The 23,155-nt window shown below is 39.3% G+C and overlaps 2 protein-coding genes and 1 pseudogene across 3 annotated transcripts; all 3 read left to right on the plus strand.

Moving 5' to 3' along the window:
- The first annotated feature begins 741 nt into the window (after positions 1-741).
- On the plus strand, positions 742-6,660 carry LOC107571308 (galectin-3-binding protein A-like). 2 transcript variants are annotated; one of them, XM_016257625.1, is made up of 5 exons: positions 742-860; positions 954-1,160; positions 2,772-2,903; positions 2,990-3,251; positions 5,291-6,660. In XM_016257625.1, exons 1-5 carry the CDS (start codon positions 800-802, stop codon positions 6,318-6,320), a joined length of 1,692 nt encoding a protein of 563 aa, XP_016113111.1. In that variant the 5' UTR covers positions 742-799; the 3' UTR covers positions 6,321-6,660. The 2 variants fall into 2 exon arrangements, with proteins under 2 accessions (XP_016113111.1, XP_016113112.1); XM_016257626.1 differs by lacking the exon at positions 5,291-6,660 and adding an exon at positions 3,378-4,612.
- A 5,675-nt stretch (positions 6,661-12,335) lies between these two features.
- Positions 12,336-16,142, plus strand: LOC107571297 (soluble calcium-activated nucleotidase 1-like; annotated as a pseudogene).
- Positions 16,143-20,108: 3,966 nt separating this feature from the next.
- Positions 20,109-22,525, plus strand: LOC107571307 (galectin-3-binding protein A-like). The gene is made up of 5 exons (XM_016257624.1): positions 20,109-20,284; positions 20,409-20,615; positions 20,708-20,839; positions 20,926-21,187; positions 21,291-22,525. The coding sequence occupies exons 1-5, from the start codon at positions 20,224-20,226 to the stop codon at positions 22,318-22,320; spliced, it is 1,692 nt and encodes a 563-aa protein (XP_016113110.1). The 5' UTR covers positions 20,109-20,223; the 3' UTR covers positions 22,321-22,525.
- The last annotated feature ends 630 nt before the right edge of the window (positions 22,526-23,155 follow it).

Here is a 23,155-nt window from a genome sequence, read left to right on the forward strand (position 1 = left end):
TTTTTTATCTCATGCTGGCCCCCACCATGATTTCTGGCATAACCTGTAAAAGTAACAGAGACATGTTCTGAGTAAAAATCTGTCATTTCTATATTTACTGATGTTTGGGCAAAAGAGTAATTTTACTGTCGGATTGCACAGATATTAAGTATCAATTCTGCTTAAAAAGATGCGATCTAATCCTGTTTACATGAAATAAGCCTGCTCCCGAGCAAGTTTAAGCTAACAGACCTGTTGCTATTACAGCAGCTCCGAGATGAGCTTCGAAGAACCAAACAATCGAAGATCAGGCGAAATCGTCAACAATCAAATCCAGCTAACTGAGTTAGCGACGTACAAAGAACGGGCCCCAGGCCTTCTGATAAAATTAGCTTGTCAGCAAAGAGCTGGTGGCTGGCCTTGTCCATGATTAGAGGCGATGACAGCTGTGGAACTGCGTTCTTGGCTGTGACAGGGAGAAGACGTATGAAATTAACTAATCACTTTCTTTCTATATTGTGTGAATTTGGTTTGACTGATTTCACTTACACTGCATGTGGCTAAGCTTAGTCCAGACATGCTGACAGACAGTTCTTTTTTTAAATGCGTATGTTGCGGTAATGAAACTTCCCAAATGTAGCATTTTCATGAAATGAAACTTTTGGTAGTCCTCAAATGTGATTACACAACATTTCATCCAAGTTTCACAGTTGACTTGATTTGGTCGTTATTTAAAGGAAAAGATGTTTTGTAACTCAACCCATTTGAGAACTGTGTTCCTGTCGCTGCTGTTCACAATATTTCCAGCAAAAGAAGAATCATGTACCTTCTATGGCCTCTGCTGTTTCTTCACGTTTCAGCACAACATCTGACCCTGTATGGTTAGTAAATAAAAACTTGCTTTTAAAATGATGACTGCATGTCACTATTATATCTACATTTCTGTCTTCTAAATCTTCTGTCACTGGCTGAAGATGACAGACTAAAGCAGCCAAAGCAGGAGGGCAGAGTGCGATTGGTGGGGGATCTGCCGTCATCTGGCCGTGTGGAGGTCTACCATGATGGACAGTGGGGTACAGTCTGTGATGACGGATGGGAACTGGCTGAAGCACAAGTGGTGTGTCGTCAGCTGGGTTTTCCTGGAGCGATATCAGTTAAGCCTGGAGGACAATATGGAGAAGGTATAAGCTCCACAGCACAGTTTATTTGTTACACACTGTGATCAGTGTTGCCAGATTGGATGGACGATTTCCAGCCCAAAAGCTCACAAAAACCTGCCCAAAAACCACCCAAAACTTTAACTGTCAAAAATAATGTTATAGAATGTAAATCAAGGTTGATAAGGGCCATTTTAACTCCTTAAAACAAAATATTGATGACAAAATCATATAAATTAGATAAATTTCGCAGGTATACCAATCGAATCGGGGCGAATAGCCTACATTAAAGAGAATTAGGCTACCAAACATGAATAAAATATGCAAGCAGACACTGTCAAAACGGCAATCATGAAATTAACCGATACCCTCGAAACAACACATGCATGATTTTCAATGTCAGAAGTCAGAATAATCCAGTTTAAATGCAAAAAGTGCCCAATATAAGTGATAGAAAAAAGCTACGTAATTAGCATGTATTTCACACTCGTTCATGCGCACACCATGACAGTCAACCCTAAACTGTGTCATTCATTGATACTTAATTATAATCCGACAATTAAAAAAATAACAACAACAATAATGCGCTTACCTTCGTGTCACTCTATAATTTTACACAGAACTAGAGGAAGCCTCTTGTTAAATTCATATTATAGAACATAATACAGAACTTTGCACGGTCAAAACTGATCAAGTCTAGCCGTTTTCAAGGATTTATCAATCTGGACATTTAAAAGATAAAAGACATGATCGTATAAACCGACATATTTAGTTTCGGTTATGATTAATTCAAATGTGCTCTGATTTCGGAGTTGCAGTGATAGAGCCTTCGTGTCATCTCACTCCACAATAATTCACATTTTGAGAGATGAGTCACTCTCCCACTCCTTAACTTATATTTAGGCATTGTGATTACTTGAATAAACAGTCATACTACATTCAAAATCAGATACGTTATAATTTATCACGCTAAAAACTTGTCACTCATGAATCATAACATCTGTCTGCTGAGCCCTCTGATAAGTGTGGCGGTCGACGTTTACATCAGCACCAGCGCCTCTGCAGTGTGTGTGTATGTCTAGTAACGTTATGATGACTGATTGGATGCAGTATACATACTTGGGCTTGTTTTGTTAGCCTATGCAATTTATTGAAAACCGCCAAACTGACCCCAAATCAGCCCAAATTTTGTCCACCTGCCCAAGCCAATTTTTAACTTGAATATACAGTCACTACATTCAAAATCAGATACGTTATAACTTATCATGCTAAAAACTTGTCACTCATGAATCATAACGTCTGTCTGCTGAGCCCTCGTCATAAGTGTGGCTGTCGACATTTACATCAGCACCAACGTCTCTGCAGTGTGTGTGTGTAGTAGGCTAACGTTGTGATGACTGATTGGATGCAGTACATGCATACTTGGGCTTGTTTGTTAAACAATTAGCTTATGCAATTTATATGATTGAAAACCACCAAACTGACCACAAACCAGCCCAAATTTTGTCCACCTGCCCAAGCCAATTTTTACCCGCACAATCAAATTCAAAACCGTCCAATAATCTGGCAACACTGACTGTGATAACAATAATTGTCTTATATTTTTAATCCATATTCTATATATATATTTTTTAGGCTCTGGTCCAATCTGGCTGGATGATATGAACTGTAAAGGCTCGGAGAGCTCATTGTCTGAATGCAGCTTCAAAGGCTGGGGTGTTACTGACTGCTCACATAAAGAGGATGCAGGAGTGGACTGTGAGACTGGTAAGAAACTCAGCAACTACATATATTCGCATGTGTATTTCTGTTATTTGTATTATTTAATGCAATTCATTACATTTTCTTTGCAGGTAAAAACATAACCAGCAATCGTCAGTTCTCTGTGGATAACAGTCTGGGTTTGTCTCATGATCTTGGCCTTTTGTTTGACAGTGGAGATGGTTGTGATTTCAGAATTAATGTACAAGACACCAGTGAAGAAGAAGAACTGACATTCTGTGTGCACAAAATGATCCTCATGTTTTATCCAGAACTAAACATAACAAATGATTCCAGAAACATCGCAGTGAATGTCAGCCAGACCTGCCATCCTCATGTCTCTGCTTTTCTCAGGTAACTTTCTAAAGACCACTTTACTTCATAGCTCAAACCAACTGTCTCCTTGAGAATTTGAATTGTGCAGATCAGAACTGATTATATTATTGGTGTTAGACACTTACAGTATCTGTTTTTGCTCAGGTATTTGTACACACGTCAGATTGATGTTTCCATCACGTCGGCTCAATGTCTGCATCAGCTGGCGTTTATCTTTGGAGTGAAGAAGCTTATGGAGGATGTCGGCAGGACCTTCACTTTACTCCTTCCTGAAGATAACACCTTCCTTACACAGGTATCCATGTACGAGTACGGCGTTCGCACAGGTGATCTTGTTCTGCAGGAGAACGTCCTTCAGTATCTTTCCTGGAACTGCGAGTACCTCATAAGCTCTCCAGTGTGGAGCACCATCTCCTTTCACATGATGGACGCTCTGCTGCAGCGCTCAGACCTGATTGTGAATGATGAAGCTTTACTTCTTGAAGCTCTGGAGAGATGGATCCAAGACAAAGGTGATGAGATAAGTTCAGATCAACAGGCCAGTCTCCTGAATCACATCCGCTTCCTCTTAATCCCAGTGGATAAACTGTATGAAACGCAGTTTTCCTCAAGCGTTCTCCGTCAGAATCATGAGAAACTGTACCTAACTGGTCTGCTCAGAGGTTTTCAGTTCAATGCTCTGCCCTTCTCTAAGATCAGGAATCAAATGGATAACATGAGTAGTGAGTATCTATCCAGAATCTACACTGGAGATGAGTGGAGTGTAATTATCAATGACACAACCGTCAATTACCCATACTATCACTATGGCCAAAATAACAGAATACAAACCTTCTCCACTCCAGCATACCCTAGTGCTCTTTACAGAGAACAAAAGGTCCAGTGGCAAGCCCAGGTGTTTCTTAGTGCTCAGGAATGCTCTAACTATGGTATGTCATGTACATCCTTTCCTGTTGCAAGGTTTTACGGATATGGCAATCAGGAAAGATACACTAGCACCATTCGCTACAGCAACAGGTTGATTCTCAGCTGTAAGTATGAAAACAATGTCTTTCATGTTCAAGATTTCAAAAACAGCATGGCAGTGGTTCCAAATAACAGCAGTATGGATCTGCCAAACCCCTGTCCTGATGACTACAGTTTTAGATTTGTAGTGCGTCCAGAGTATATCTGACTGCACGGAGTTATATTTGGCTTCAGCTAGTTTCCTACAGTAACAGTCATTCCATTATATTCATATCTAGTTGAATCAAATCTATTAAATTCAGTCAAGTTTTTTTTTAAATAATGCTATTTGATTCTGCAGTGATTTCTCTTAAACGTTTCAGCTGATTTTAAACTTTTCATTCAAATACTGTAGCAATACAAATGCTTCATTTTGAAAGTGCACTTAAAAAAATAAAAATATTTCTTACATTACCTCTATCAGTTTGATTCCTCTTTGACTGATCAGTGTGAATTGTTAAGATTTATTTATTTAAATGTATTTATTTATTAAATATAACCAGCCTCATCAAAATGTATTAAATTACCGGTTAATAATTCACAACCATTAAATTGTAATAGCCTTTAACAGAAATGGTGGCAGTGGTGTCTCATTTTGAAAGAATAGTAAGTCATAGGAAGAAATAGTGGTCACTTAAGACGTTAGGTTTTATTTTGACACGACACATTTGCACAAAAGGTAATTGTTTAATAAATCTATATATGAGAATGATCACATTCATTAGGCATTAACTAGGTATTGGATACTTTTTTTATCTTGATTAATGTGTCTGATTTACAGCTACTATTAATGTATATTATCAAGCAAACATATTTTGCAAACCCAACAACATATAGCCTTGGCTACAGGAGTAAGTTAAAGCTATATAGGAGTAAAATTTATAAGTTTACTCAATTAATGCATAAAATCAAAACATGTTGACATTCATATAATTTTCTCTAATCCCTGAATTTTAATTGTGAACATAATTTGAATAGTTATACTCTGCATCTACATTTTCTTTGACTTAATTTCTTTCTTCACTGCACAGTTTCAGCTTCATGCCTCTCAGGTATTTGTACACACGTCAGATTGATGTTTCCATCACGTCTGCTCAATGTCTGCATCAGCTGGCGTTTATCTTTGGAGTGAAGAAGCTTATGGAGGATGTCGGCAGGACCTTCACTTTACTCCTTCCTGAAGACAACACCTTCCTTACACAGGTATCCATGTACGAGTACGGCGTTCGCACAGGTGATCTTGTTCTGCAGGAGAACGTCCTTCAGTATCTTTCCTGGAACTGCGAGTACCTCATAAGCTCTCCAGTGTGGAGCACCATCTCCTTTCACATGATGGACGCTCTGCTGCAGCGCTCAGACCTGATTGTGAATGATGAAGCTTTTCTTCTTGAAGCTCTGGAGACATGGATCCAAGACAAAGGTGAGGAGATTAGTTCAGATCAACAGGCCAGTCTCCTGAATCACATCCGCTTCCTCTTAATCCCAGTGGATAAACTGTATGAAACGCAGTTTTCCTCAAGCGTTCTCCGTCAGAATCATGAGAAACTGTACCTAACTGGTCTGCTCAGAGGTTTTCAGTTCAATGCTCTGCCCTTCTCTAAGATCAGGAATCAAATGGATAACATGAGTAGTGAGTATCTATCCAGAATCTACACTGGAGATGAGTGGAGTGTAATTATCAATGACACAACCGTCAATTACCCATACTATCACTATGGCCAAAATAACAGAATACAAACCTTCTCCACTCCAGCATACCCTAGTGCTCTTTACAGAGAACAAAAGGTCCAGTGGAAAGCCCAGGTGTTTCTTAGTGCTCAGGAATGCTCTAACTATGGTATGTCATGTACATCCTTTCCTGTTGCAAGGTTTTACGGATATGGCAATCAGGAAAGATACACTAGCACCATTCGCTACAGCAACAGGTTGATTCTCAGCTGTAAGTATGAAAACAATGTCTTTCATGTTCAAGATTTCAAAAACAGCATGGCAGTGGTTCCAAATAACAGCAGTATGGATCTGCCAAACCCCTGTCCTGATGACTACAGTTTTAGATTTGTAGTGCGTCCAGAGTATATCTGACTGCACGGAGTTATATTTGGCTTCAGCTAGTTTCCTACAGTAACAGTCATTCCATTATATTCATATCTAGTTGAATCAAATCTATTAAATTCAGTCAAGTTTTTAAAAATTGTTATTTGATTCTGCAGTGATTTCTCTTAAATGTTTCAGCTGATTTTAAACTTCATTTAAACACTGTAGAAATAAAAATGCTTGAAAGTGCACTTCAAAAAATACATGATCTCTATCAGTTTGATTCCTCTTTGACCGACCAGTGTTAATTTTTAAGATTTGTTTACATTTTTGTATTTATTAAATATAACTAGCCTCATCAACATTTATTAAATTATCAGTTAATAATTTACAATCATTAACTTGTAAAAAAAAAAAAAAAAAACTTAAAACCATTAAAAAATCATAATAAATAAAAAACTTGCTATGTGTACTGCGTTTGGCTAACTGACACTTATCACAGTACTTATTGGGTATTGCCCTTTTGTTGGTGTTGATTGCTTCAATTGTCCTCATTTGTAAGTCGCTAAATGACTAAATGTACATGAAAATAATCAGTGAATGTCAGTGTATTAATGAATGTGAATTAGTGAAGGTTCAAAGTGGGCCAATTTTATCTAGCACCTTCAGCCAAAGTATGCCAGCAATATTCACCTTACAATAAAAACTAAACGTTTTTAACAAATCCTTTGTGTTTTAATTCATGTTAACAAAAAACACAATAATTGTTTTAGCGAGGAACCTACCAAAGTTTGAAATAAAGATCTGAATGTGAAAGAGATTACATTTCATGAGTTCTCCTTTTAGATGTGTTCACACCCACCAGTGTCATATAGCATCAGCCAAAACGGTTTTCTTATTCTAAGAAACAGTGTCCCTTTGATAAAAGACCATTGTTATACTCTGAAAGTGTAAATCGTTTGAGCACAGTGTAATCAATCTTAAACGGCCCATTTTACTTGAATTCACCCTCTATCAATTTATTAAAATGATGTGTTAAGTATTGCAACAGGTGTTGCTTTGTCCTCTTAGTCAAAAAAAGATTATTTATTGTCCAGCTGTTAATGTCCACCCTGTTCAAATTGAGATGACAGTGGACCATAAAAGGGTTGGCAAAAGGGTGGACCATAAAAAGTATTTATATTTACATTTATTCATTTTGCAATATCTTTTCTTGTAAAAGACTTGCGAGTACTTTATGAACCTTTTGTTGTACTGTAACTCTTGAATTTCTGTTCAGATCCTAAATGTACAGTTATCAGTATATAAAAGCCCATGTATAATAATATACGTGACAATAATCTGCAGCAATCCTGAGTGTTTCAGCTGCGTCATGCTCAAATCCGTTTCAAAGCCAGGTCCAGTCACAGAAGTCACTGGAATGCCAACACCCAGATTCAAAAGGTCTCGTGGAAAGGAATAAAATAAAACCGAAAACAGTCAGGTTTATTTGAGCATAGACTTTTTATGTACGTACACCAGTGCTGAGAAATGGCTTGAGAACCTCCTCTTTGCATTGTGTGAAAGGTTTTTGTAGCAAACTCAAACAGGATTTGTTTGAACATGCACACTGTAGTTATTCAGGTTTCCTGAATTTGCTTTCTCGTGAAATGAAACTTCAAGGTAGACTTTAAATGTGATTGGACAGTTGTAGATCATGTAAGCAATATCTCACAATGCTTGACCTCATTTAGCAGATATTTAATGAAAGCAAGACGGTCCGTACGTCTTCAGTAAGAACCTTCATGAATTGTGTTCATCCTGCTTTGTTGTTTTAAAGAGTTTCCAGCAAGAAAATGATCATGTATATGTTATGGACATATTTTTCCATGTGTCCTGTTTGGTTAGTAGCCTATATACAGCTGTTTTAAAATTACATAATGTAATTTGCATTTGCACTTTCTTTATAAATATTACACAAAAAATGCATGCGTCTACAAATATAAGATTATAGTACTACTTTAGGATTTGGAGCTGAAGTCTGCAGGAATGTGGCTCTCCAGGACTGACATTGGCCAGTCCTGGAGAGCCACAGTCCTACAGACTTCAGCGCCAACCATAATCAAACATACCTAAAAAAGCTAATACATTTCTAAGGGTTACCAAAAAGCTACAGGCAAGGTGAGTTTTTATAAAGGTTGGAGCAAAACTCTGCACAACTGTGGCTCTCCAATGTTGGCTTGTACTATCGCCAACATTTTTTGGCAAAGCTGTTTATCTTAAATATAGCCTTTGTAGGGTATCAGACCCAATCAGACAATTTAAGATTCAATCAAGAACATGGTTACACAAGGAGCCGAATTCCACAGAAAGGCAGAAGACAACAGGATGTTCATAAATCAGATCCTAGCACCAGACAGTCTGAAGCAAGCCTAACCAACCAATTCTTTCACAGAACAGCTTTCAACATTAACACAAAATAACACACTGATCATAACAACTCAGAAAGGAGATTGTCAATTTTGGGGCAAGTATGCAAGATTAATGGTCAAAGAGATGCACAGCATGACCATCACATGTAAACCAGTGATAGTAATCATGATCACGAGCTCTTTGGATTGACTTTTCCCCCCACCTAGAAGAAAAGAACCAGACTGAAATTCCTTAGGAGATCTTTTAACCTCTCGGGTCCTCACAGAATATGTCCTTATGTTCACAGAATGGCACAGAAACAGTCTTTTACAGATGTAGATGCACCAAAATGAACTCAAAAAGGCTTATAAACTAATATCAGTCCATTGCTTAACTCCATATCATGTATGTAACCCACACATTCGACTATCATGTTCTAATCACTTATTGTGTTAGTCTTTTTTTAATTACTATTTAATAGCTTAAGGGGTCATATTCATGTTTAGTATGTGTGTGTTTGAATCTTCATGCTTGAAACATTTCTTCCAATCAATTCTTTGTCAAATGTATCATATTCTTGTTATAGAAATCATGTCCAAAATTATACTCTGCAAGAGCGGGAAAACTCGGGACCATGTAACTGATGAGATGACATGTTGATTTATGTATTGGGAGGAGAAATATACAACACCCCGATCAAAGACTATATCTAATTGGTCAAGGCACCATTTGGAATGTGTCCAAAAGCCCAGTTTAAATACGCAGGACACCAGCAAATCATTGCTTTTAGCATCTAGCTTCTTAGCTTTAGCTTCTAGCCACTGCTTCAAGTCATCACTTTTAGCCATGCGGCTTTTTAGTCATAGCTTTGAGCTATGTTTTTTAGTCATCGCGCCTTTTAGCTCTTTAGCTTTTTTGGTCATGGCTTGTAGCCGTACTTTTCAGTCATCGTTTTTTGCGCTCTTTGAGCGTGCTCTGGCTTACATGCCAGCTCCTCCAAAACCATGAGGAGAAACGCCACCTAGTCTCGTCAAACTTTACTTCTATTTCTTTACTTTAGTTTTTTTTCTTTTCCGTTGAGAGTTTCGTGTTCTGAGTTATGTTTTGCCTAATGTTGTGTCTCAGAGTCCAACCTCGAGTGCCATCTAAAACTTCAACCAGCCCACAACTCCGCATGGTCAGCCAACACCCAACCACTGGCTTCCCAAGACTGAACTTCCAGCCAATCAGCAACCTCGGGAAACCCCCTTTTCGACAACAACAAAGGGAACCCCTTTACACAGGCAACGCAAGTAACTTGCCTCCAGATTCTGTGCTGAACTGGTGGATTTAATATAAGGAACTCAATGCGAGGGTTAATTACGTTATTAATGGTTGCTCATGTCTATGCAATTTCACAGATTGCTATAAACTTTCACGTTTTCATTTTCTTAAACTCATTCTTTCCTCACTTTCTCTCTTTCTGCAACTTGTGTGAATGCGTGTGTTCATGTGTTAGATTAGTTTATATGTCTTAGATTTATCCAATAAAGTCTTTTTCATATTGAAAAGAGAAGCATCTTGTGTTTTGTGCTTACAAGTTAATGTCTTAAACTGCCGATCTTGTTACTCTGCTAATAAATAGTGTTTTCACTATATTTTGGATATTAATATCCATTGCAGAATTTATGTTAAACGGCTCGTTCAATGAATCGCTGGCCGTAAAAACAGTGATTCTGTTCAAATTCCCTATAAAATCTTAAATGATTCCCTTTGAGCTAAATTGACCTGTTACCCTTACACCTTCATTGTTTTGCAGATTGTTAGACATGGGCTTTCTTTTAAATGTTTATGAACCCTCTAAAAAAACAAGTTTATTGATTGCGACAGATGAAGAGTCAAAGCCTAAATGTGAGGGCAGAGTGCGATTGGTGGGGGATCTGGGGTCATGTGGAGGTCTATCATGATGGACAGTGAGGTACAGTTTGTGATGATGGATGGGAACTGGCTGAAGCACAAGTGGTGCGTCGTCAGCTGGGTTTTCCTGGAGCGATATCAGTTACACCTGGAGGACAATATGGTCTTAGATTTATCCAATAAAGTCTTTTTCATATTGAAAAGAGAAGCATCTTGTGTTTTGTGCTTACAAGTTAATGTCTTAAACTGCCGATCTTGTTACTCTGCTAATAAATAGTGTTTTCACTATATTTTGGATATTAATATCCATTGCAGAATTTATGTTAAACGGCTCGTTCAATGAATCGCTGGCCGTAAAAACAGTGATTCTGTTCAAATTCCCTATAAAATCTTAAATGATTCCCTTTGAGCTAAATTGACCTGTTACCCTTACACCTTCATTGTTTCGCAGATTGTTAGACATGGGCTTTCTTTTAAATGTTTATGAACCCTCTAAAAAAACAAGTTTATTGATTGCGACAGATGAAGAGTCAAAGCCTAAATGTGAGGGCAGAGTGCGATTGGTGGGGGATCTGGGGTCATGTGGAGGTCTATCATGATGGACAGTGAGGTACAGTTTGTGATGACGGATGGGAACTGGCTGAAGCACAAGTGGTGCGTCATCAGCTGGGTTTTCCTGGAGCGATATCAGTTACACCTGGAGGACAATATGGTGAAGGTATAAACACATTTATTGGTATAAACACAAGATCATTTAAATGTTACATTTAAACACACTGTGATAACAACAGTCTTATTTTTGGCCCGTGTTCTATTATACTTTTTAGGTTCTGGACCAATCTGGCTGAATGACATAAACTGTAAAGACTCGGAGAGCTCATTGTCTGAATGCAGCTTCAAAGGCTGGGGTGTTACTGACTGCACACATAAAGAGGATGCAGGAGTGGTCTGTGAGACTGGTAAGACATCTGCTGGATCAGGCTGAAATTACAATGCTTGCTTGTGGGAATAGATTTAGGCTAGAATATATTTGTTCAGATTTTTTTTATTACGACATTTCTTCTATGAAAGCAAGCATAGTCAAATATTCAGTGTCATTAAAAAAGTGTATTGATTGTCCGATAACTGAAAAATGAATGAGTGTTGCACTCCATATCTGTGGCAAAGTGCAGAAACTAAAATAGTCCCAGATGTCACCTACTAGGCTACACAATATCTATCCGCTGCTAGGTGTCGCTGTTATACATTTAATTTCCAATCAGTTTTCAACATTTTAAATGTGAAGATCATCTCCTCGCAGGACTCTAAAGAAGAAGAAAGAAGCTCGAAGCCTGCTACTCACCGTAGAAGATCCCTGGCAGAGGAAGGACACCTCTCATCAGTGCTTTCCCTGAGGCCATCTGGCAATCTCAAAGAGCATTTGCTAAGACCAATTTCCATGGCGGTGTTGTTTCCACGTGAGAATCAGTGCACTTAGTCTGCAGCAAGCAGCTTTCAGCGGATCGGAGGAGGAAGCTGTCACAGATGACTCCATGTCATTGACAGCTTTGGATGCAGAGGAGTGGGTATGCTTTGGCAAGGACATCCTTTGACCCCATTGAGGAGAAGGGTTATGGCAAGCTTCCCCCTCTGGAAGATGTGGTTGCTGTGTATCTCATCCCTCCATCGGCCCTGGGATTGAAGGCGGTGCATCCATCCAAGCCCTGCAGAACCACCTCTGCTCTAGTGGGGAGGGTTTATTTGGCAGCTGTCCAGGCTGGCTCAGTGCTCCATACCATGCCGGTGCTCCAGGTTTTCCAGGCCAAACCTCTCTGCACAATGGATGAGTCTGGCCTGAGTTCTGACCCCTTTAAGGAGCTGCACACAGCGAGCCAGCATATGACCTGGCTCTGCATGGTTAGAAAGCCAATGTGCAGGCAATCAGCAAGTCCATGGCTATGCACATCTTAACCAAAATGAGCCTATGAACTCTCTGCACATCTCTGTTGGAGGGCTCCCAATGCTGGCTTCCATGACCAACACCACCAATTCCCTCTTTCACATCAAATGGAAAGCCATTGTGGTGGTAGCGTCAGCACTAACCCTCGTCCTCCTCATCTACATGCAGCTTTTGCCCTTTCACCTCCAACCCAGAGGCAAATATGGTTTGAGGTTAAACCATCAGGAGGTGAGAACGGAGGGCCGCTACAATAACACATACCCCCTCAGTCCACCAGAGCGCACAGCACAGGGCACACACTACCGTATAGGCTTCATCGCGGACCTGGACACGAACTCACTCAGCGACAAGAAGCTGACCTGGTTCAGCTACATGCTGAAGGGTCACCTCCTGGTGTCGGAGAGTGGGGATACAGTGGTGGGGTGAATGGGATCAGGACAGGGTGGTCTTGGAAATTCACCTGGCAGAGAAGGGTTGGGGCATGGAGCTCTCCAAATTATTGGTGTTTAATGGCAAACTGTACAGCGTGGATGATCGTACGGGTGTTGTATATAATATAGATGGACTTAAAGCAGTTCCCTGGGTCATACTGCCAGATGGGGATGGCTCAGTTTCAAAAGGTTAGTGTTGCTAAAGTACTGTTTTTGCAGCAAAATTAAAAAGCCCAAATGTTTTCAAAGTGATGTGTAGGTTAAGTATGGTAACCCATAACCCTCATAATTTAACCAATACAAGTTAGTGCACACACACATGTTAGGAGCAGTGAGTATTGAACACATACACCATGGGTGCACACCTGGAGCAGTGGGCTGCCATTTTTGCTGCAGTGCCCAGGGAGCAATAAGGTGCCTTGCTCAAGGACACCTCAGTCGTGGGTATTGAGGGTGGAAGAGAGCGCTGTTCACCCACCTATATTTCCTGCCAGTATTGAGAATCAAAACTGTAACCTTCGGATTACAAGTCCGACTCTTTAAACATTAGGCCACAACTGCCCCAATGGCCACAAATGGTGCTAATACCAGTACCTCTCACAGATTCCATCAGTGTTTCCGCTGACTTGAGGGTCAAGTGATATACGAACTGAATACATAAAACTACATCACATAAATTTAAATTTTGAGCGAGTACATCATAAAACCATCTTCCAAACCGTGTTTTGCCTTACCCTAAATCACTGTGATTAACCTGTAAAAATTATTTATAGTTTGAGTTGTTGGGACAGATTTCCAAGAAAACTGCATACTTTCATCTCTTGTCTGTGTGTGTTTACGTCATATCTGTATATAAAGTAATGAAAGTCGGGTTACTTCTATAAGCAGTGGAAGTAACTTAAAGCCAAAAAAGAGTATGTGAGAGAAAGGAAAGAATAATATGCCAGTAATACCAATCTCTTAACCAGTTATTGTGTTAGTCTATTTGCCTATAAATAGCCTTACCAAGTTATATTCTCCTCCATTATCTGATATGAATAGTAGTCGTTATGTCTAATGTCAAGATGACCAACTTTTGCAACAAAATTGATTTCAACAAGTCAAACCAATAGCAGCATATGATCTACCTGCTTATTAGACATACTGGGAGAGATTTGATGTTGTTAGCGACCTTCACACTGATATGGCGATCACCTGTAACCGTGAGCATAGCAGTGCACCTCATACCATTAATAGATTAATCTTCGCAGAATAACGGAGCCGAAGCACAACTGCTGTAATTACCAAAACAATGCTTCTCAGTGACTTGTAGTTTTATGCTTCAACCGCTAGAGGGCCAACAGTGTGCACAAAATGCACACTTTGTACCTTTAGGGGTACAAAAGCTTGTCACTGGGGCAGTTTCCTCAGAGGGACACCTTTGTACCTTCTTTATCCCTAAAGGGTGCATATTAGTAGCTTAGAGTAGTAATATGTATCCTTAAGGTAGTTTGTACACTTATGGTACTATGCACCCTTTTTTTTAGGGGTAAAGAAGGTACAAAGGTGTCACTTTGAGGATACATTCCCAGCTGAACAATTTTTGTGAGAGTGTAGTGCATCTTTAATATTCAGCCCCCAAACACACATTTTAAGGACTTAATTTTACATTCTAAATAATTGAATGGCTGACTACAAGGTAACAGTCAGAAACTATTAAAATAAATGTATAATGGTGAAATACAAAGCAATCAATTCAAACATGATATCTGATTTCAGTTGTGGTTTTTTTTTTTCTTACATTCTCTAGGGTTTAAGGCCGTGTGGCTTGCAGTAAAGGATGAGCACCTATATGTGGGGGGTTTGGGGAAGGAGTGGACCACCACCAACGGAGAAGTGCTGAATGACAATCCTGAGTGGGTAAAAGTGGTGGGATTCCACGGAGATGTACAGCACCAGAACTGGGTTCCTAAGTATAACGCTCTCCGCAGCGCTGCAGGCATCAGCCCACCTGGTAAGCAGCAGCCTTTCACTTACATGCAGTGTGTATTTGTATTGAGTGGTGAATTTTGTATTTTAAAAGTGGCATTGATATTACAATAACTTTTGTGTCAAGAGCTCTTGTAGTCTTAACACCCAAGTTCCACTCCGTCTATTGTGCAGTTGAGCGCATAAGCCATTTAAAGTACACACCATTGACAGTAAGCAGGGTAAATCTTGTAAAATATTACTAATAAATGCTTGTCTGATGGTCGAGTTTACTATATAATGAACAGAATATAATTTTCCCCAATAGTATTTCAGCAATCGTGTTGTGTGTTTTTTAAAACATCCCATTTTATACTGGACTACACTTGGAATGTCTCATTGAATTCTGAAAGTTAGAATGTTTTCATAGTGAACAGACTTCATTTTCTTCATAACATTTTTATTTTGTTTTCTAACTTTGGGGTAAAATATGACTTCCATGACACATTCTTAAAAGTCTTGTGAGATTCACTAGTATTCAGTAGCTAAGAATGAATGCTTTATTTCCAGTCCCTGTTCATTTCCTTTCTATTGTCATCTCAGGGTACCTCATACATGAGTCTGCAGCTTGGAGTGACACATTACAACGCTGGTTCTTCCTGCCACGACGCGCTAGCAGCGAGCGATATGAGACAGCAGTTGAGCGGCGGGGCACCAATCTAATGCTCAGCTGCTCACCAGACTTCCAGGACATTAAAGTGAGAAACGTTGGGCCCCTGAACCCTACGCATGGCTTTTCATCCTTTAAGTTTGTCCCCGACACCGATGATCAGATTATTGTTGCTCTAAAGTCTGAGGAGGATGCAGGAAAAAAATTGCCGCTTACATTGTGGCGTTCACCCTGGTGTGAATGCCACGAACGAATCCTGCTTCCTGAAACTAAGATTGGCGACGTGAAGTATGAGGGACTTGAATTCATTTAGTGTCAAAGGGATTGTATGAAGGTAAATACATGCCAAGGACTAGTAAATACCTTCTTCTAGATGATGTACATCTAGATGTGGACATTGAGGCGTCTTTATGTTGAAATAGCTGAATGATGTTCAAATAATGCCAACAGCCATTGCCTAAAATGTGATTGTGTTTATAGAGACTAAAGAAACTAGTACATGTTGAAACTTTATTTTGAGAGACTTATCAGAGCCTTCATCCAAAAAAAATATATATATAATTATTGCCCATTTCAACAATGACCATTAGTGGTTTCACGCCTGTACTGTACTTACAGTGTAATGAATGTAAAAGAATGAATGAAGTGAAGTGATAGACTATAGTACATGCATAAAATAATTTACTCTGCACACATTATTGCAGTTGCCATGTGGTTTTGTTGAATGTTTTTTTTTTAATCTTGCATTTTAGTTTTTTACTTTCTTGATCAGTGTCTTTAGCAGATCAGCTACTTTTAAAAAGAACTCTGAACTGTCACAAAAACTGAACTGCCACAACATCAACTTTACTTGCACCAGAGCTTTTTATTTGTTGCTTTTTTTCTGAAAACAACAGATTGAAGGTTTTTAAGAAAGAGTTTGGTGAACCTCATTTTATTTTATCCAGTTGTTTGAATCAATCTGTGTGTTTAGCTGTGCAGTTATTGAATGAGCACTGCGCAATGTCCGAACTGATTGCACTATATTTTATGTATAATCATTTTCTATTCTTAACTGTTTTAAATTCATTTTAAACCTTTTAAATCAATTTTTAAATCATTTTCAAAATTTTAAATTCCTTGTTTTATAGTTGTGATTATTATTTTTTTCATTTCTTTTATGCACAGGATATTCTGTTGTTTTAGACAGTTTTGCATTTATTTATTCATAATCACTAAATGGCAAAATTAAATATTTGGGTTTTCTTAGAGATTTGGAATCTTGACTTGAGCCAGTAAGGAAGCACCCAGAACATTTTTCCATAAGCATTTTGCGCTCCCTGAGACACCCCAGTAGTTAGCTTATGTGATAGACACCCCTCTGCTCCAACCTTAAAGGATCTGCCTGTGAGAAAGGACCAGTGAAGAGCAGTACCAGCAATGCTCCTTTCTGAGAGAGCATTGTTTGGTTTTCAGAAAGCAATTGTGCCGACTAGAATACTGTACAAGCTAATAGTAAAAAAATATATATATATATATAGTAAAAAGTGCACTGCAAACCCCCATGTTAAATTAACTCTTCTGAGCTTCGGTTCACACTCAAGAGTGTTAAAAATAACACTGAAGCAGCGTTACATATAATGAGATAATACCGGGATTAATTAAGTGATGATTGACCATTAGTTAAGGCATCTGATATTAACAAGCAGAATCACAGAAGGAAAGAGTCGGCATTTTTACCTCACCGTTATGGTGATCCGTGTTTAGTTAGGTTCTTGACCCTTAACTTTTTAACAGTCCATTTTGTTTTGCTACTGTAAGGGAGTTATAGCAGCCACACAAGCCAAGAGAAAATGACCACGTGTGATCAGGCCCATGAAGAGCATAAGGGAAAACCATGTGCAAAGTTAGGTCCAGGAGACCTAGTATTGAGAGATCCAAAACTGGCAACCAGAACCAAAGGGCTTGAGAGAGGTGAATGAGCTCTGAGGCATGCAGAGAGTCCAGACACTGGGTAGAGAAACAATTTGGCAAAAAAAAAAAACAGGAAAGGAAGCACAATAAATGAGAGAGTATGGGGAAAGTATATAAATAACTTTTAACAGAGCAAGGGCTGTGTCTGCAATCACCTCCTATACCCTAAATAGAGCACTATTTTAGGGGACAGCCATTTGTAGTCTTTGAGTACACACGATAAATTCTATCATGCAATAATAAGTGTACAACCGATGTACACTCAACAGCTACAGAATACCCATAATGCACTGGGAGGGTTGTCCCAATGAATTCCCGCCTTTTGTCAGAAGATGGTGCCTGCGGCGGAATCATCAGACTTGTTGGAGATGCATCAGTGCTGCAAGGACCGATCGGCATTAAAGTACTATGAGAGCAAATCAAAAGCATAAAGAATCATCTGCTCTTCAGTTGCTCTCACAGTACTTTGATGTCATATGCCTATCGGTCTTCGCAGTGCCGATGCATCTCCAACAAGCCTATCCTTCCATGTTCCAAACCACTGGTTCAGTGTGGATACAGCGTAATAACATACAGGTATAAATGTATTTCTTAAGTGATTATTAAAATGTTTAATTAAGGTTGATACATGCTAGTTTCCATGACAGAGTTAGAGAAAAATATTTTAATTATTATTGGAGGTAACTGTTTTGGTATGTTTTCAAATTATTATTATACAGAATGTTAGGGGTCTGGAATCACAGTGTGAGTAACAAGGGTTTATTGACAAAACAGACCGATACAAATGGGTAGTGAGGTGCACAGGTGATACCACAACAGGTACACAGGAAACAGAGACAGCTAGGAAAGGCCACTGGAGCCGCGTCAGACATACACTGGCAGAATACTATAGCAGCAGAGGGGGCAACAAGACCAGGCCGGTGGGAAGAACAGAACAAGGCACCATAGAACTGAGCTCAGATATTTGACCGTAAACTCTGAAGCACCTTAGATTCCAGGCAAGGGAACTAGTGGGCAGGAACTCAAACACCACAACAAGACAGAACAAGGCTCCACAGGAACAAATTCAATGCAGGCAAGAGCATAAACAAAACAAAATATTATTATTATTATTATTATTATTTTAACCAACACAAATACCATAAATATCAAACAAAAATCAGAACTAAGAGAACTAAATGAATACTAAAATAAAAAGCAAAGAAACAAAAACAGACCAAATCCAAAAACAAGGAGCAAGACAAGAACATAGAATTACAAGAGACAAGACTAGGGCAAGAACTAGCGCACAAGATCAAACAGGCAGGGAGACATGGACACATACTCAGCCACCTCCACAGACAGCGATAGCAAGGGAAAGAATGACCACAAACCGGCAAAGGCAATAGGGCAAGGGACACTATAAATAGGGAGGAAAACACACGAGGAACAGGTGAGCACAATTAGACCAACAAGGCTAACAAGAGGGTGTGGTAAAGAGGAAACAAGGAGGAGGGACTAGAGAAGCACATGGCTGAGAAAAACAATCAACTAGGCCATGTGCTGACACAAGACAACATAGACACGAGAAACAAACACAAGACCAACAGAGTGTCAGGGCAAAACCCTGACACAGAAAGCACAAACTATGCAAAAACGGCAGTCCTTCTGGCATACTCCGTGTCCAAATTCGCCCACCCGTAGGGAATAGTGAATGTAGGCATAGGGCCCGATTTCAAACACAGCTAAGGTCTAAATCAGGGATAGGCAACTTCGCTCCAGGAGTTTAGTTCCATCCCTAATCAAACACACTTGCCTGTAATTTTCAAACAATCCTGAGACATGGGTAAGATTTTTCAGTTGCGTTTGATTAAGGCACATGACAAACTCATCTGTTTGAAGGCCACTGTCCTGGAGAATGTAGCTCCAACCTACCTGCCTGGAAGTTTCTAGCACTCCTAAAGACTTTGATTAGCTGGATCAGATGTGTCTAATTAGAGTTGGGGCTATACTCTGCAGAACAGTGGAGTTTGACACCGTCAAATCATCACACATCCCTGGTCAACTCTGGTCCTGGCACAAACATAGAAAACATGAGCAAATGTGAATAAGGAGAGAGCAGAATCCTGTCAGTACCCAGAGCAGATCAGCATTATAGGGAGGCCATAGAGGGCAAGGTCACAATAATGAAAAGACGGAGGGAACATGGCATCAAGTCAGAAAGGGGCTTTAGTCTGGGAAGAGAAAACATTGTGGCAGGACCAGGTGGAGCAGAAAGGCCAGATTGGTCTAGACAGGACAGGGCAGGACTGGACCAGATGGGATGAGACTGAGTGGGGAAAGGGACAGTTTGGCAGCAGCCGTTGGGATGGCAGGCTGTAGGGACCCTGGAAAAACAGCATCAGACTCAACCCCCCTTGGTTACAATGACTTTCTTTTTGTATTGTGTGAATTTGTTTTGACTGATCTTACTTACACTGCATGTGGCTAACCTTAGTCCAGACATGCTGACAGACACTTCTTGTTTAAATGGTAGGTTGCAGTAACGAAACTTCCCAAACATAGCATTTTCACGAAATGAAACTTTTGGTTCCTCAAAAGTGATCACACAGCATTTCATCCAAGTTTCATAATAGTTGACTTGATTTGGTCGTTATTTAAAAGAAAAGTTGTGTTAGAACTCATTCAGTTGTGAATTGTGTTCCCGTCGCTGCTGTTTGCAATATTTCCAGCAAAAGAAGAATCATGTACCTTCTATGGCCTCTGCTGTTTCTTCACGTTTCAGCACAGCGTCTGACCCTGTTTGGTTAGTACATAAAAGCTTGCTTTTGAATTAAATTACTTTTATTTGTATTTGGAGAAGTCACAAATATATTTGTAAACATTTCTAAATTTTTGTCTTCTTATAAATCTTCTGTCACTGGATGAAGATGACAGACTAAAGCAGCCAAAGCAGGAGGGCAGAGTGCGATTGGTGGGGGATCTGCCATCATCTGGTCGTGTGGAGGTCTACCATGATGGACAGTGGGGTACAGTCTGTGATGACGGATGGGAACTGGCTGAAGCGCAAGTGGTGTGTCGTCAGCTGGGTTTTCCTGGAGCGATATCAGTTATGGCTGGAGGACAATATGGTGAAGGTACAAACTCCACAGCACAATTTCTTTGTTACACACTGATAAAAATAATTGTCTTATATTTTTAATCCAGATTCTATATGGTTTTTTTGTAGGTTCTGGTCCAATCTGGCTGGATGATATGAACTGTAAAGGCTCTGAGAGCTCATTGTCTGAATGCAGCTTCAAAGGCTGGGGTGTTACTGACTGCTCACATAAAGAAGATGCAGGAGTGGTCTGTGAGACTGGTAAGAAACTCAGCAACTTGATATTTTTGCATGTGTATTTCTGTTATTTGTATTTTTTAATCTGTTTTATTACATTATCTTTGCAGGTAAAAACATAACCAGCAACCGTCAGTTCTCTGTGGATAACAGTCTGGGTTTGTCTCATGATCTTGGCATTCTGTTTGACAGTGGAGATAGTTGTGATTTCAGAATTAATGTACAAGACACCAGTGAAGAGGAAGAACTGACATTCTGTGTGCACAAAATGATCCTCATGTTTTATCCAGAACTAAACATAACAAATGACTCCAGAAACCTCACAGTGAATGTCAGCCAGACCTGCCATCCTCATGTCTCTGCTTTTCTCAGGTAACTTTCTGAAGACCACTTCATAGTTCAATCCAAATTGAGTGCAGATCAGAACTGATTATATTATCAGTGTAAAACACTTACAGTATCTGTTTTTGTTCAGGTATTTGTACACACGTCAGATTGATGTTTCCATCACGTCTGCTCAATGTCTGCATCAGCTGGCGTTTATCTTTGGAGTGAAGAAGCTTATGGAGGATGTCGGCAGGACCTTCACTTTACTCCTTCCTGAAGACAACACCTTCCTTACACAGGTATCCATGTACGAGTACGGCGTTCGCACAGGTGATCTTGTTCTGCAGGAGAACGTCCTTCAGTATCTTTCCTGGAACTGCGAGTACCTCATAAGCTCTCCAGTGTGGAGCACCATCTCCTTTCACATGATGGACGCTCTGCTGCAGCGCTCAGACCTGATTGTGAATGATGAAGCTTTTCTTCTTGAAGCTCTGGAGACATGGATCCAAGACAAAGGTGAGGAGATTAGTTCAGATCAACAGGCCAGTCTCCTGAATCACATCCGCTTCCTCTTAATCCCAGTGGATAAACTGTATGAAACGCAGTTTTCCTCAAGCGTTCTCCGTCAGAATCATGAGAAACTGTACCTAACTGGTCTGCTCAGAGGTTTTCAGTTCAATGCTCTGCCCTTCTCTAAGATCAGGAATCAAATGGATAACATGAGTAGTGAGTATCTATCCAGAATCTACACTGGAGATGAGTGGAGTGTAATTATCAATGACACAACCGTCAATTACCCATACTATCACTATGGCCAAAATAACAGAATACAAACCTTCTCCACTCCAGCACACCCTAGTGCTCTTTACAGAGAACAAAAGGTCCAGTGGAAAGCCCAGGTGTTTCTTAGTGCTCAGGAATGCTCTAACTATGGTATGTCATGTACATCCTTTCCTGTTGCAAGGTTTTACGGATATGGTAATCAGGAAAGATACACTAGCACCATTCGCTACAGCAACAGGTTGATTCTCAGCTGTAAGTATGAAAACAATGTCTTTCATGTTCAAGATTTCAAAAACAGCATGGCAGTGATTCCAAATAACAGCAGTATGGATCTGCCAAACCCCTGTCCTGATGATTACAGTTTTAGATTTGTGGTGCGTCCAGAGTATATCTGACTGCACGGAGTTATATTTGGCTTCTGCTAGTTTCCTACAGTAACAGTCATTTCAGTATATTCATATCTAGTTGAATCAAATCTATTAAATTCAGTCAAGTTTTTTTTTAAATAATGCTATTTGATTCTGCAGTGATTTCTCTTAAACGTTTCAGCTGATTTTAAACTTTTCATTCAAATACTGTAGCAATACAAATGCTTCATTTTGAAAGTGCACTTAAAAAAATAAAAATATTTCTTACATTACCTCTATCAGTTTGATTCCTCTTTGACTGATCAGTGTGAATTGTTAAGATTTATTTATTTAAATGTATTTATTTATTAAATATAACCAGCCTCATCAAAATGTATTAAATTACCGGTTAATAATTCACAACCATTAAATTGTAATAGCCTTTAACAGAAATGGTGGCAGTGGTGTCTCATTTTGAAAGAATAGTAAGTCATAGGAAGAAATAGTGGTCACTTAAGACGTTAGGTTTTATTTTGACACGACACATTTGCACAAAAGGTAATTGTTTAATAAATCTATATATGAGAATGATCACATTCATTAGGCATTAACTAGGTATTGGATACTTTTTTTATCTTGATTAATGTGTCTGATTTACAGCTACTATTAATGTATATTATCAAGCAAACATATTTTGCAAACCCAACAACATATAGCCTTGGCTACAGGAGTAAGTTAAAGCTATATAGGAGTAAAATTTATAAGTTTACTCAATTAATGCATAAAATCAAAACATGTTGACATTCATATAATTTTCTCTAATCCCTGAATTTTAATTGTGAACATAATTTGAATAGTTATACTCTGCATCTACATTTTCTTT

The sequence above is a fragment of the Sinocyclocheilus grahami genome, unplaced genomic scaffold, assembly GCF_001515645.1.
Source record: "Sinocyclocheilus grahami isolate Dianchi unplaced genomic scaffold, SAMN03320097.WGS_v1.1 scaffold1578.1, whole genome shotgun sequence".
In the NCBI taxonomy this organism is placed as follows: Eukaryota; Metazoa; Chordata; class Actinopteri; order Cypriniformes; family Cyprinidae; genus Sinocyclocheilus; species Sinocyclocheilus grahami.